Below are 13,328 nucleotides of genomic sequence, written 5' to 3'. Positions count from 1 at the left end.
GTTGGCTTGGCGGAACCACCTAACATCCATTCAGAGAATGATAAACTGTCTGCGTGCGCTGAATTTCTTATTGGTGTGGCTGGTGTAGTTGCCGCACCGCCACACCTCTCTAGGTGCCAAATTCGGTATCTCCAACACCACAGCGAATCAATCCAAGGCCGATACAGATACTCATGAATCTCCCTGAGCCTCGTCCCCTAATGGTGCATTCAGCGCATGCGAGGGTATCAGACTGTCAATCAAATGTTCTATACCCTTCTTGGTGACCAAGAATACTCCCAAACGCCAAACCAAAAGACCGCACATGGCTACTCTTGTGTAAACCAACAGAGTGTCGAGTAGCTCACTCTATGAACCCGCCCCCTTATCCTTGTCCGTCTCTTCATCATCGTCGTAGATCTTGACCTTGGCTGCATATTCGTTGATGTTGCTGATGACATTGTTTGTGATTGTGTTACCCTTCCCACCAGCCACCAGCAGCACCAGCTCGTTCAAGTTGTGTCGCCCCAGAATGTCGACGTGGTCAGCCGTCCGAGGCCCTCCTCGTGGGTTAAAACGCTCCGGTTCGTGAGGCATCTCGACTACCGTGACCTTGACCCCTGCTGGGTTGTAGCGCTTCATATGCCAACCACGATTGCACATGTAGCCTGCGCTGATGAGATTCACTGTGCCGTCTCCCTCTCCCAGAATCACGCCGTGGTCTACTTCACCCTCAGTGTAGCCTGTGTCGATTGTGATGTTGAGATTTGTCATCAGAGGCTGGTCGGGGGGGCGGTAGTAATACGCTCGCTCGGTGGGTTTGCCAACACCATAGAAGCAGTAGATCTTCAAGCTGGGTGCAAGAGGTAGCCGGGTCTCGAGAGGGTTAATCCATTTCTTGGGGTCCAACTCGTTGGCTTCAACCTCAGCGATGGTGTGAGCCACACCATGTGAATAGCTTCCCTTGATCTGATCCTGGTACCAGTCCTCAGTCGTGTTGAGCAGGTACGATAAGGAATCCTCAACTGTGAAGTTACGGTCGGGGGTTGTCCAGTTTGAGCCAGCCCTGAAGTTCAACAATGATCCATATGAAAAGTTCTGGCCAGGCAAGTCATCGGGCGCCCAAGTCAGGTTGCCCCAGATGGCATCGCCGCCAAGGGGCAACATAGACGAGAGTCCTGGCATGCCGCGGAAGATCTCGGTTCTCTCCTCCTTGCTGAGGAACTTTTCCAGCCCATACATGGCAAATGGATTCAGCTGGGCTGTGTCTCGCATCTCGCCAGAGAGGACGGCAGTCAGATCCTTGACTGCGCCGAGCATGCATCCACTGATGTTGATCCAGGAGTCGATGTGATGCTCAACCCAATCTTGACCGCCACGGCCGCCCTGCTCTGACTGCACCCAATGGAAGAAGTAGTAGAGAACCTGACTCCCCATGCTGTGCGACGCGAGCACAACCTTTCTGTTATCAACAGAGACAGCAATTTCAATATACGACTTGAGTCGGGTAAAGTATCGATCCCGAACCTCGAGATTAGGATAAGACAAACGCCAATCATAAGAGGCTGTGAAAGAGTTCGTTGGATCGTAGCCGATGGAAGCAAGATTCTCAAAAATCTTGTTCCAGATCCAGTAACCGGTAATGAAGAAGTCAGTCGCATCAAATCCCTGGGCGGCGCGTAACTTGACCAAGGGTGGATCAAGACCTGTCCTCTTGTCGAGCATGACGTGCTTCTTCCAGACCTCCTTGTCCATGACAAGAGCTTTCATCATGGTCCAGCTGCCCCAGAGTCGCTTCCTGAAGTAGGGCCTTGAGATGTTGGCCGTTCCCCACGACTCGAGTCCAGTAGAAATGACCCCGGGAATCATGATCATGGGGTGGTACGCTTCCAGGCCCTCAGCGCGAGCCTTTGTGCCAACAGAAAAGGACTCATATGTCTCGGCAAACTCGCGCTCGCCTTGGATAAGATCGCGCATGTCCTTGACCAAGCCGGCGGGGAGCGCATCCAGCAGGCTGTCCATGGACAATTCGGTGAACTCGGGGAACTCGATAAGGTCATTGCTTGAAGCGAAGAAGCCGGCGGCGATGATGCCGAACAAGCTACCAAGCAGGAAAATGAAGGTATTACGGCGCTTGCGGGTCTTGGGGACGACGTGCTCGACGACATGGACGTGGGTGGCTGGGTTAGGCGTAGGGCTGTCGTCCCTTGAGGTGTCGTCGCTATCGGCGGCCTTGGTCTCTTGGACATTGCGACGTCGCAGAGTAGTCGCCATGATGTCGAGTAGGGAGCGGGCCTCTTGAGAGGCACCGTCTGGTTCAATCTCTTGTGGGTGAGCGAAATGAAGAGAAGAGAACCTGGGAGTGCTGGTGTTTTAAGAATCGCACGTAGCTATGACGCCCATGTGGGCGCGCGCTTTAAAACAAAAACCGGGGGCCGCGAGGTCCGAAGGGTACAGTATTGTCGGCAGCAGCTGTAAGGGAGCTTCGGATGAGACGATTGACGCCAACAAAATACTCTGAAAGAAATGGCCCCTGAATGATAAACGGACAAAGTCAATGGCAACGTGGTAACATTTGCGCCTCGTCAAGAGTCGCGTCTGGTCTTTCACATGAAAGGTCCAAGCAGAGAGACATGCTAGTCGTGCCTGATAGGCAGGCACCTGACGTCAAAGTCAAGGCATGAGGCAGGAGGCACGAGACTTCAAGGCCTTAAATTACAGGGGTTCCTGACGAGTCAAAGCTCTTCAGAAGCTCCCTTGCTCTGAGATGCTCCCTCCACCATCCATCCCAAAGCTTGGACAGCCTCCCTTCGCTTGGGGTTGTACTGCATCCAGAGTCGAGACCCGGCCCGGTAGCTGTGGTCATGGAGCAATCGGCCCTAAACGACCCCCGAAACCTCCGAATCGCGATTGGTTCCAGCGCTTACTGAGCGGACCGCCCACGCCGCCCCCACCCGCCATCCGCGCCGGACTCCGGTGCCATGAGCTGTGCCCGTGGCCTCAGGTCGGGTTGCATTCTGGGCTTGCCCCGCCCCCTCCACACTGTTGAGAGCTGAGAGAGCTCTTTAGAGGGCCCAAAGAGGAACAGCTAGGTGTTCTGTCCGCTGCAGAGTCCCCTGCCGACTACCAACTGCCCTGCGCGCCTTGCCCTCGTGGTCATGCACCAGAGGAATGCGGCTTGCTGCTGGCCGGCAACGCAGCCCAGCCCAGCCCACGCGCGATGACATCCATCCACAATTGCCCTGCCTGCTGAGTCTGGGATGTCCACCAATGCCTTGTTTGTAAGAAATCGCCACCTCAGCCTGAACCCCCAAACCCTCAAATCTCAACCACCCTCCCACATGTTGTGACTCTTGCCGGCCTCTGAAGACTCACTCTTATTTACCCCTCCTCCGCAAGCACAGACCGATACCGGCTCAGCTCCATCTTTCTGCCCCTCACTAAAGACTTTGGATCTGGTCTCATTTCGACATCCGAGATCTCAACAACCTCAAGACAAGGACATCAACAAATTCCCGCTGCAGACTCACCGACCGAACAAGCACCGGTCTAATACCTCTTCTCCACCCAGAGACCCTTCTTTCCCATGGACCTTACCCAAATTGACAACCTCCCTGGCGAACTGCGCTACGTCCAATACGAACATGCTCTCGAGGCCCAATATCTGCCCGCCATCCGCGCCCTCATCTCCAAGGACTTGAGTGAGCCCTACAGCATCTATGTCTACCGCTATTTTCTGTGCCAGTGGGCACACCTCTGCTTCATGGTCAGACCTCTCTCCGCCCACGTTAATGACTAGCTCTCTAACAATATTCTCCAGGCACTGAACCCCGTTGATTCATCTCTCATCGGCGTCATCATCTGCAAGCTGGAAATTCATGCTTCTCACTCCAACCCTACACGGCGGGGCTACATCGCCATGCTGGCTGTTGCCTCCGACTTCCGTGGCCATGGCATCGCCACGACTCTCGTCAAAAAGGCCATTGACGCCATGACCAAGCGCAACGCCGACGAGATTGTTCTCGAAACCGAGGAGACCAACGTCCCCGCCATGCGTCTGTATGAGCAGCTTGGCTTCCTGCGGTCTAAGAAATTGCACCGTTACTATCTCAACGGAAACAGCGCGTATCGACTTGTCTTACCGCTTAAGTATATCGATCCCGACGCCAGCCCGAATGATCTCGATATTCTCGACATGCACGCGTAGCATTTTACGAACTTATGAGTGCGATCTGTTTGCTTGTATTTGTATCATGCGCTTTGTACGGCTCTTTGGCTCTGCTTGACACAGGCTCACACGGAAGCATTGGGGATCAGGTTGGCGCAGAATCAAGGATGGCATATCAGCGAAGCGTAGGATCAGCTTCAGCGTCTTGACAGCTGGCGTTTGGTCTTTCTTGTTGGTTTTCACGATATTATGATTTCATGGATGTCTTTACACAATGTACCCCGATTTTCAGAAAGCCATGCCCTAGGTTTCATATCTTTACTCCTCCTTCGCTCCCATCTGAGCCATCTGCTCAGCTTTTGAATATGTCATTTGAGCTATAGATGGACGCTTTTAGGCCCCAAATGTTCCCAGAAGATATTCCGATGTAGGTGTACGCATCTATGCATGTGAGTAAGCTTCGACCTTCCAGCAGGCAACAGTGACTCACCTGGCTTGTAGTAGATTGGCCGTCCTCGAGCCTCTACCAATCTGAGCTCTCTCAGCTTTTGGAGAACCCGGCCAACATCAGCCTTGTCTGCGAAATCGGTCGTGTACACGCAGATGAGTCGATCCCTGCGAGAATCCTCGTCGACAGGCTTGGGGCCAACCTTTGCGGCAATGCCGAGTTCGTTGTTGGCTGTTGCCTTGGCCACTATGTCCCATACGTCGTTGACCTCTGCTGGAGGGCAAAAGAGCATCCACTAGGTCGGTTAGTGAGGCCTAGGTGAGTGTTTCCCTGTTGACGTACCTTGCCTGCGCGGACTTTGGCGGCGTGTGCCAGCTGCAGTATGTCCTCTGCCGCACTCTTCTTTTCCTTGTTGGCCTCTCGCTCCTGTACCGAAATGGGTACATTCCTCGGGATGCCTTGTATAAACCTGGAGGCAATTTGGAGTCTCTCGTGCCCGCCCTCTATGACAAGGGCTGTTCTGCTTCCCTCTTCCTCAGGGGCCTCGTCCTCATTACCCTTGCTAAGCTGGTTCTGGGCCATGGCCTTTTCCACTCGCGGGATGTAGGGGTTGCAGATGAAGATCCAGGGGGTTTCCTCTGACAGTTCTGTCGTCTTGGGAGGTAGTCGAACAAGAAACTCGTCCACGGTCTCTGTGAGCTGCCAGGCGTAGGGAACACCGGCATAAGGGTTGTGAAGATGCGAGGTGTCACCGACGAGGGTGCTGCGAGGGACAGCCCTCCCGGGGTTTTCTTGCTGCTGAAACATCCAGGCGTCGACGTCGAAGTCCTGGACACGTTGCTGGAGGTTCATGACGGTTTCCTCGTCACCTATATCAGGTAAGTTGATGTCTGATGGTTGAGAAAGGATGAGGTTACCGTAGAAATCAGAATCATCGGAGATATCCATGATGTCGAATTTATAGGAGTGGCCGGATAGGCAGAGATGATATAGCTGCCTAAGGATTACAGGGTTTGATACTAGGTGAGTAAAGATGCCTAGGGGCAAGTGTTTTCCCTTAGGAAGTGCCGGAAAGAGTGGAGCTGGCTTGAAAGGATGCTGAAAAATAGAGAAAAAAGAGAAACAAGAGGATATCAGCGCTGGAAGATGTTTTAATGAGGCTGGCAGTGTTGATTGCGTGTTGACGTAGGTAAAGGAGGAGGCGCCTCTTGACAAGGAAGTCGCAGAAGCAAGTTCGCGTTTACTTATGACGGGGATAGAGACGCTAGGGAGCCGGCAGTTGAAGGAGCTCTTTGATGTTGGCAGCAGAGGACCAGCAAACAAACAAATTTTGAAAAAACAGATCAATTGGTAAGCTTGAGATTGCCACAGGATGATAGAGTCAGTTTTATCTTTACAAATCCCCCATGTCTTCGTGCCGCGTCCCTTCAAACGCGAACCGGAGGAGCTTGACCAGCTCCGACCCCGGCAGACGGCAAGCCACCCGTTTGCCCCGCCGCGGATAGACTCCATCCGTTCGCCGTTGATTTGCTTTGCTCTGCTTTGACGAAAAACCTTGTCTCTTTTTCGACATACCAAAGTACCAGCCTTTCGCTTACTCAAATGGGGGGAATGGGAATAATGGGCGACCTGAACCTTGTTTCCTCAAAGGTCTCGCTGACTTTGGACCTTCCACCGAGCTGTATCCAGTTTTGCCCGGCGCATCCAGAGTTCTTTGTCGTGGGGACGTATAATCTTCAAAAGGATGATACGCAAGAGGCTCAAGGGGAAGACGATGAGTCTGTAGCTGCAGCCAAGACTCCTCAGAGTCGGAATGGCAGTTTGCTTGTTTTTAAGCTAAATGGTACGGAGCTGTAAGTGCTGCTCTGACCCTGTCAACGGACAAGCTTACAATGGTCTAGTGACCTAGTTCAAACCGTCTCACAACCATCGGCCATATTGGACCTTCGATTTCACCCTTCTAAAGAGTCTGGGGATATCCTAGCCGTGGTATCAAGCACAGGGACACTTGCGGTCTTCAAGTTGGACCCTACTCAGAATGCTTCATCGCCTCTGGAACACATTGCGACCAGCCGATGTGACGATATTGGAGAGGACGTCTTGTTCCTGCAATGCAACTGGCATCCTGTCATACCGAGATTGATAGGAGTCACTACTTCTACTAGCTCTGCGAGATTGTTACGTCTGGACGACAACTTTTGCATCACTGAGCAGTATGCCGACCTGAACATCCCCAACTCTCTGGAGGCGTGGTGCATCGCCTTTTCTCCAGGGACAGCCGGGTCGGATCATGAAAAGGCCCAGGTAACGGCATACTGTGGCGGAGACGACTCTATGCTTCGCTATACATCATGCGTCTGGGACACAAAGGACCCGGATTCACCTTGCGAGGAACCTTATCCTCCCATGACGATCAAAGGAACCCATACCGCAGGCGTCACAGCGATCCTGCCGCTTCCCCTGTTTGTGAAAGACCATGGAAGAGTGGTTGTGACGGGAAGTTATGATGACCACTTGCGCGTCTTCATCATCCACGATCTTCACGATACCTTTGGAATGAAGAGAGTTGAGCTGGTGCTGGAGGAGAACCTCGGAGGCGGAGTCTGGCGGCTTGACTTGGTGAGTATCAAAGAGAACTCAGGGTCTATCAAAGTGCGGATCCTCGCATCATGCATGCACGCAGGTGCCAGGTTGATAGACCTGGAGGTCAAAAAAGAACAGGAGTGGACTTGTACTGTGCTTGCAAGATTTGAGGAGCACAAGAGCATGAACTACGGGAGCGATTTTGTGCGAGAGGAGGGTGCTGGAGACGGGCTGCGGTGCGTGTCTACCAGCTTCTATGACAAGTTGCTTTGTCTTTGGGAATATGTGCCGCAGTCATGAGGTATATAAGATTAAGAAGTGTCAAAGAGTTCCTTGAATATTCATTGGTGGTTGAGTGAGTGTGATAACAGACTGTTCTGCCACGTGCAAGAACGAGCTGTTAACCAGTCAGGTTTCAGTAGCGCATGAATTTCCTCAGAATCAGCATCCTTGCATGTCAACCAATGCAATCGCTGATTATCTTGCTTGTTCTAGATTCCTTTCAACCGTGTTTCACGGGGATGGATGAAATGCACGCTTGACAACCACAAGCCGGTGGACAAAATCAGTCATATGAGTGACGATCAAATGCCCCCTCACGGGCGACGCGGGGTTGAAAATGGAGCCTGTTGGAGTCTTGGATCGGGCTCGTCGTCCCATCCCTCTCAGCCTTGCAGCCTCTGAATCGGCCCCCCTGCAAGACAAACCTGAACCTGGAAACTGCCTGGAAGAAGGGGCGAAGGGGGCCCCAGGGAGCTGGGCCACAGGGACATGCATCTGGAAGCTGGCTTGGGGGTGGAAGAAAAAGATGGTCACTCGTGGTGAGGCGGGATGCACCACGTTGCAGACAAGGCGGTGATGAGGACGCAGGGGCGTAGATTAAAGATGAGGCAAACGATGGTGACACAGCTTTAATCTTTCTCTTGCACCTTCTTTCACTTCTTTCCCACTCATTCACGTTTCTTTGTTGCGTTGACCTTTGACCGTCATTCGCTCAGCTGTCCCTTGTATTTTGTCCAGCCCCCCTGTCGTGCCCCGCCGCCATTTTTAGGTCCAGCGCTGGACGGCCTGTCGCTTTCGGCTCTCTCACTCAACCTGAGCTTTTGAATTTTAGCCCAACACTTCTTCCTCTCTCCGGCAAAGCACAGCACCATCTATCGTCAAGACAGCTTTGGTCAGCAACTTTGATCTCAACCTCCCTCTCTCTTTTTTTTTTACCAACTGCCCTCGCTCTACGAGTTTGCTTCGAATCTCCATTGGCTTCTGTCATTTCTTGCGTCATTCACTCCGCTTTTGCTTGATTGCTTGCTTTTAATCATCTTGGTACCCCGTCCGTCTTGCTCTCCCGCATCCACTTCACTTCGGTTACTGTCGCAAACATCCTCGAACGGCGAGCAGCAAACAGCAAACAATCTCCTTCGACTGCCTCATGATCTCGGCCCGAATCAACCCGTGAATCTTCTCTAAGGGCCCTTTGCGTAGATCGCGCGCGCTTCTTCCTCTGCGCCTCGCTGCTTCCGTGTAGTGCATCGCAACCCGCCCATCCCATCGAGCGATCGACCGCCCGCGTATCGGCGACAAACGATAACGAGATGGAGGCCAACGGTAGCTCCCTGCCGTCGGCCAGAGCTGGCGGTGACTCTGAGGTTCTCACCAAGATACACCAGGCCCTCGAGGTCGTCCACAGCCCGTACTCGACCAACGATGCCCGTCGCCAGGCCCAGTCCTTCCTCGAGGAGGTCAAGGACATACCCGAAGCCCCCATGCAAGGCTACAACCTCGCCTCGGACAAATCGCAGTCCCCCGTCGTCCGACACTACGCCCTCTCCCTCCTCGAGCATGCTATAAGATACCGCTGGACATCATACAACCAGGAGCAGGCAGACGCCGTGCGGCGCTGGGTCCTGAACCTCGGTCAGGCTGTGTCAAGAGAGGACCCGTCATATCTGAGGAACAAGACTGCCCAACTCTGGGTCGAGATCGCCAAGCGATGCTGGGGCGCCGAGTGGATGGATATGGACGCCATGCTCTACCAGCTGTGGGAGATTCCTGACTCGTCGGTGCACAAGGAGCTCGTCATGTTTGTCCTCGAGAACCTCTCTGACGAGGTCTTTACGGGCGATGACTCGGTAGTTGCCCTCCGAGAAGGAGTACTCAGCAAGGCGTGCGTCGAGATCTTCACCCCTACCGCGGTACTGGTCGAAGCATTTCCCAATCGACAACCTGGGCCACCCGTGCGACATGGCGATGATGGTTGGCTCACTCGCCTGTCCGGCTTCCTGGACTGGTGCCTCAATGCGGCGCCAAAGGACAACGACGAAGTCAAGTCATGCATACTCAAGGGCTTTTCCGTGTTCCTGTCCCTGATGCCGTGGGCCATCCCGAAAGCAGTGTCTGCTGCTCGATGTGTTGAGGTTATGTGCGCTGGTCTCGCCTCGAGCCAGGTAGCTATCCAAAAGGTACGACAACACCACATTTTATTTGAGATGCTGGTCGCTAACTGAGTCGCAGGCCGCCCTTGAAGCCCTTCACGCATTGTACTGCAGAACAAACTTTTCAGACAGCGAGTTCCGAGACTTGGTTGCCCCCATGTACAGTCGCGCATCCATTGAACTGTGTCAGCGCCTCTTTGAATGGTCGGCTGTAGACCCGGAGGATATTGATGAGGACAAATACCAAACCCTCAAGAAGCTATCCGAGGTATGTAAGATGGCTATCAACCTAGGCGCTCACTAACAATCATTATAGATGCTCTCCTGTCTTGGAGACTACTTTCACCGAAAGTTCTCGAGCCTCCCCCCTGAAGCTGCGAAGCAAGAATTCCTACAGCTCCTGGTTCAGGTGGTACAGCACCAGAGCTTGATGGTATCGATCCCAGTCCTCGTAACTTGGACACGACTCCTCAGCATGCGCTCAATCGGCCCCAGCGAGCTTGTCTCTCCATTGATCGGACCACTTTTGGAGATTTGCAGCTCAAGACTGGTCCGATATGAGAACTTGCCCGAGGATACGCAAGAGCCAACATTCCTCTTCCTCATGGAGGACACCGATACTATCCCAGAACGACACGCTTTCCTTGGAAACTACCGCAGATATAGTTCTCAGGTCATCGAGGCCATCGTGCAGTTGAAGCTTGTCGATGCGATCTCACACATCCTCGGCCGCACAGAGGAATTGCTACAACACCTCTATGACGGACAACCTCCTTTAGACAAACAGACGTACTTCAAGCATTCGATGCCGGTTCTGCGAGTTGATTCTCAATTCACGGTTATTGAGGCAACCCTCAAGGGTTACGCCAAGTGGCGCAAGAACCGCCCAGCAGAGCATCAACAACAGGGACCAGAGCTGGAGGCGAATCTGGAGACCTGGTGCAACAAGCTGCTGGAGATGAGCTTCGAGGACCCCATGATCCGGAAACGTACCTTGCAATTGCTCGTCTACTTTTCTACGACTGCACTAAACAAGAACGCCACCTTCATGCTCAAGGTTTTGGAGCATATCTTGCTTACCTGGCCTGCTCTTCAGCCAGAGTACCGCGCTTTCAATGATGCTATCAAAGATTTGCAAGGAGAGAGTATGGTAGAGTTGCAGAGGCTGGCGTCAGAAATGCCAGACCATCTTTTGGTGAGACACTCGGACAATCCTCCAGAGGCGTGCTAACCTCCATCCCAGGGTGTTTATGATCAAATCGAGAACAGAGTGAACGAAATGATGTCATCAGGATCTCTTGATGAGAAGCGCTCCATAGCGTACAAGAGCTTTCTCTTCATTATCATGTGAGTCGTCATGGAAACTAGGCGGCTAGTCCATAGCAAGACTGACAATATTGCAGACACCGAGCCACGAGCGTAGATACTCAGGCCAAGATCCAAAAACTTCGAGAGTTCATTGATCCCGTCAAGGCGCAGTGGCAAAACGAGAACGTGCGAACCGCTCTTAAATCGTACAGCAACTTCTGCGAGCTGCTGGGGTTGGACAAGGCTCAGAACTACCTGGCCAGCCGACGTGCGCATGAGATTTCTGACTGGGGCTCACGCGAGCTCGATTCAGAGGGTTTGGCGCTTCAGAACGAGCTTGAGGAGCGTTTGAAGCTTCTCCCACTTCGATCGACCAAGTCTTTCCTCGCATTCTCAGTCGAGCGACTCGACAAGTCATCAGCCGCCTTCAAGGCGTCGTATGCCCTTTGGCAGGAAGGCTTCTCCAACATCCTGGCAGACCTTCTCGAGTTCCTGAGCTTTGCGCATGCCTCGCACAACCCAGATAACTGGGCAGGCTTGCCCCTCGAGATGCGACCGATGGTCAACCGAGTTCTGAGCGATCGATTTTGGCAGGCTGGCATCTCAGAAGGAAGCAAAGACGACTTTTACGCGCGGGTTATGGACAAGAAGAACACGATCGAGGGTCTTGCCTCGACGATCCGCGGGTCGGTTCGATTCGTCCGAGAAACTGCCTATGCCATCATCTACTGCATGAGCCGACTGGAGAGGCAGTTCTATGGATTCGAAGGTCTCTCGGCACCGCTATCCAAGGCTCTCTTTGCTGATTCGGTCTGGCTGTCTACGCACCAGCAGAGCAATCTTCTAAACTTGGTGCGGTACTTGGTTGATGATTGCCCCGTCGACTACCGAGAGCATTTCCTCCCACAACTCCTGGCAGCGTGCTTCCAGCAAATGGATGCCAAGATCAACGGCGAGTGGGAAAAGATGGAGCGCCAGCAGCAGGTGGCAGCAGATGGCGAGGCGGGCTTGAAGGAGGAGATGAAGGCAGAGAGCATCCTACGCCAGGTGACATATACAGCAGTGTTGATGGTGGCTGACTTTTTGGACCCAACCAAGCTCAGTAAGTTTTCATCTCGATGGGCCGCGATCAACCAAACTAACTGTTTCTCAGACGGTCCCCTGATGGGATATTCGGAGACAGCAGGCGATGAGGCAGAGCCAGAGCCTGAGTCTAACTACCCAACTCTTCGACGATTCTGCCTTATCCACCAGCAGGTGGTGGAGCCGCTGCTTGTCTTCTGCACTCATGGCATTCGGATGCGAGATACACGCTGCTGCAGTATGATTCTGCGACTGTTCATCTCGCTGGTTCCCGAGTTTCATCTTGTGGATGGCCAAGTGCCCAAGTCGGTGGTGCAGAGCCCGCTTGACGGACAGCTGGCTGGGGATAAGTTCCCCATCCCTCCTTCGATCTCCAACGCTATCCGTGAATACATCTCACTGGATGTGCTCAAGGCGTGTATCACGTCATTCCACGAGCCATACTTTGTCGAGCTCCAGAAGGAGCTTGCCGCGCTGATCGCAGCCATCGTGGTCTTCTACAGCCCGATCACGACATCACCTAGAGATGTGCTACTATCGTTGCCCAATGTCAACCCGGCAGACCTGGATCGGCTCTCGGCTTACATGGCCAAGCCCGCATCACACGCACGACAGCAACGAGCGTTGGTGCTTGACCTCCTGAAGGACCTCAAGGGGGTCAGCGTTTCGGAGATGGGCAAGCTGCCCAAGAGCAGCGGATTTGGGGGATCGAGCCGCAAACGAAGCGGCCGAAGCAAGATGGCACAGCAGTTCATGGTTGAGCCGCAGTCGGGGCCAGGGGCGACCAGATCAGGGATGGAGGTGGCACGTAAGACGACGCCGGATGGACTGGAGGGGGTTTCCAATCTGTTTGAGGGATAGAGCCTGGATGATGAGCAGTAATTGGGGCCCCCAAGAGGACAGGGAGAAGTTACAAGGGGAGGAGGTTCGTAAAGGAGAAGAGAAACAGTGGCAGCCAAGTCGATTACTTTTCCCGCCAGTCACTGTACGGTCGCGCGATTGGGAGTACTATCTAGAGGCGTCGAGGAGGACAGAACCATGAATTGGGATGGGTCATTGGGAGTACTTAGAGCGAGCATAGGTTAGGTTAGGGAATAGGACTTGACATGTTTCTGGATGAGTTGGACTGTCGGTTCCAAGACGAGCAAGACATGGCGTTCAAACTTGACTCACATGTTGAGGGGTGATTATGACAGCTCAGGTTCATGTCCGGGTCGATGAGGGCATCATGGGCTGGTTCAGCCATGAGTGTGCCGGGCCGGTGACAGGTACAACATGTCATGACGATCCCTCCTGCAAGACCCGCCGGCACCTCTGGCCGTTCCGT

The 13,328-nt window shown here is 53.5% G+C and overlaps 5 protein-coding genes across 5 annotated transcripts; 3 read left to right on the top strand and 2 right to left on the bottom strand.

The window, feature by feature from the left end:
* Window positions 1–348: 348 nt before the first annotated feature.
* Window positions 349–2,253, bottom strand: NCS54_00514400 (Hypothetical protein; the record flags this gene model as incomplete). The annotated part of the gene is made up of 1 exon (XM_053150659.1): window positions 349–2,253. The coding sequence occupies one exon, from the start codon at window positions 2,251–2,253 to the stop codon at window positions 349–351; it is 1,905 nt and encodes a 634-aa protein (XP_053006634.1).
* Window positions 2,254–3,565: 1,312 nt separating this feature from the next.
* NCS54_00514300 (Hypothetical protein) lies at window positions 3,566–4,186 on the top strand (the record flags this gene model as incomplete). The annotated part of the gene is made up of 2 exons (XM_053150658.1): window positions 3,566–3,745; window positions 3,800–4,186. 2 exons carry the CDS (start codon window positions 3,566–3,568, stop codon window positions 4,184–4,186), a joined length of 567 nt encoding a protein of 188 aa, XP_053006633.1.
* Window positions 4,187–4,499: 313 nt separating this feature from the next.
* On the bottom strand, window positions 4,500–5,938 carry NCS54_00514200 (Hypothetical protein; the record flags this gene model as incomplete). Its single annotated transcript, XM_053150657.1, has 4 exons — window positions 5,513–5,938; window positions 4,938–5,464; window positions 4,638–4,890; window positions 4,500–4,588 (listed from the first exon to the last, which is right to left on the bottom strand). The coding sequence occupies exons 1-4, from the start codon at window positions 5,541–5,543 to the stop codon at window positions 4,500–4,502; spliced, it is 900 nt and encodes a 299-aa protein (XP_053006632.1). The 5' UTR covers window positions 5,544–5,938.
* Window positions 5,939–6,203: 265 nt separating this feature from the next.
* On the top strand, window positions 6,204–7,478 carry NCS54_00514100 (Hypothetical protein; the record flags this gene model as incomplete). Its single annotated transcript, XM_053150656.1, has 2 exons — window positions 6,204–6,448; window positions 6,497–7,478. Exons 1-2 carry the CDS (start codon window positions 6,207–6,209, stop codon window positions 7,476–7,478), a joined length of 1,224 nt encoding a protein of 407 aa, XP_053006631.1. The 5' UTR covers window positions 6,204–6,206.
* Window positions 7,479–8,770: 1,292 nt separating this feature from the next.
* On the top strand, window positions 8,771–12,862 carry NCS54_00514000 (Importin N-terminal domain-containing protein; the record flags this gene model as incomplete). Its single annotated transcript, XM_053150655.1, has 6 exons — window positions 8,771–9,637; window positions 9,690–9,878; window positions 9,927–10,805; window positions 10,854–10,957; window positions 11,014–12,020; window positions 12,072–12,862. 6 exons carry the CDS (start codon window positions 8,771–8,773, stop codon window positions 12,860–12,862), a joined length of 3,837 nt encoding a protein of 1,278 aa, XP_053006630.1.
* Between the last annotated feature and the right edge of the window lie 466 nt (window positions 12,863–13,328).

This window comes from Fusarium falciforme, chromosome 4 (genome assembly GCF_026873545.1).
Source record: "Fusarium falciforme chromosome 4, complete sequence".
Classification (NCBI taxonomy): Eukaryota; Fungi; Ascomycota; class Sordariomycetes; order Hypocreales; family Nectriaceae; genus Fusarium; species Fusarium falciforme.
Note: the sequence above shows the minus strand (reverse complement) of the source record. Positions and strands in the feature narration are given on the sequence as shown.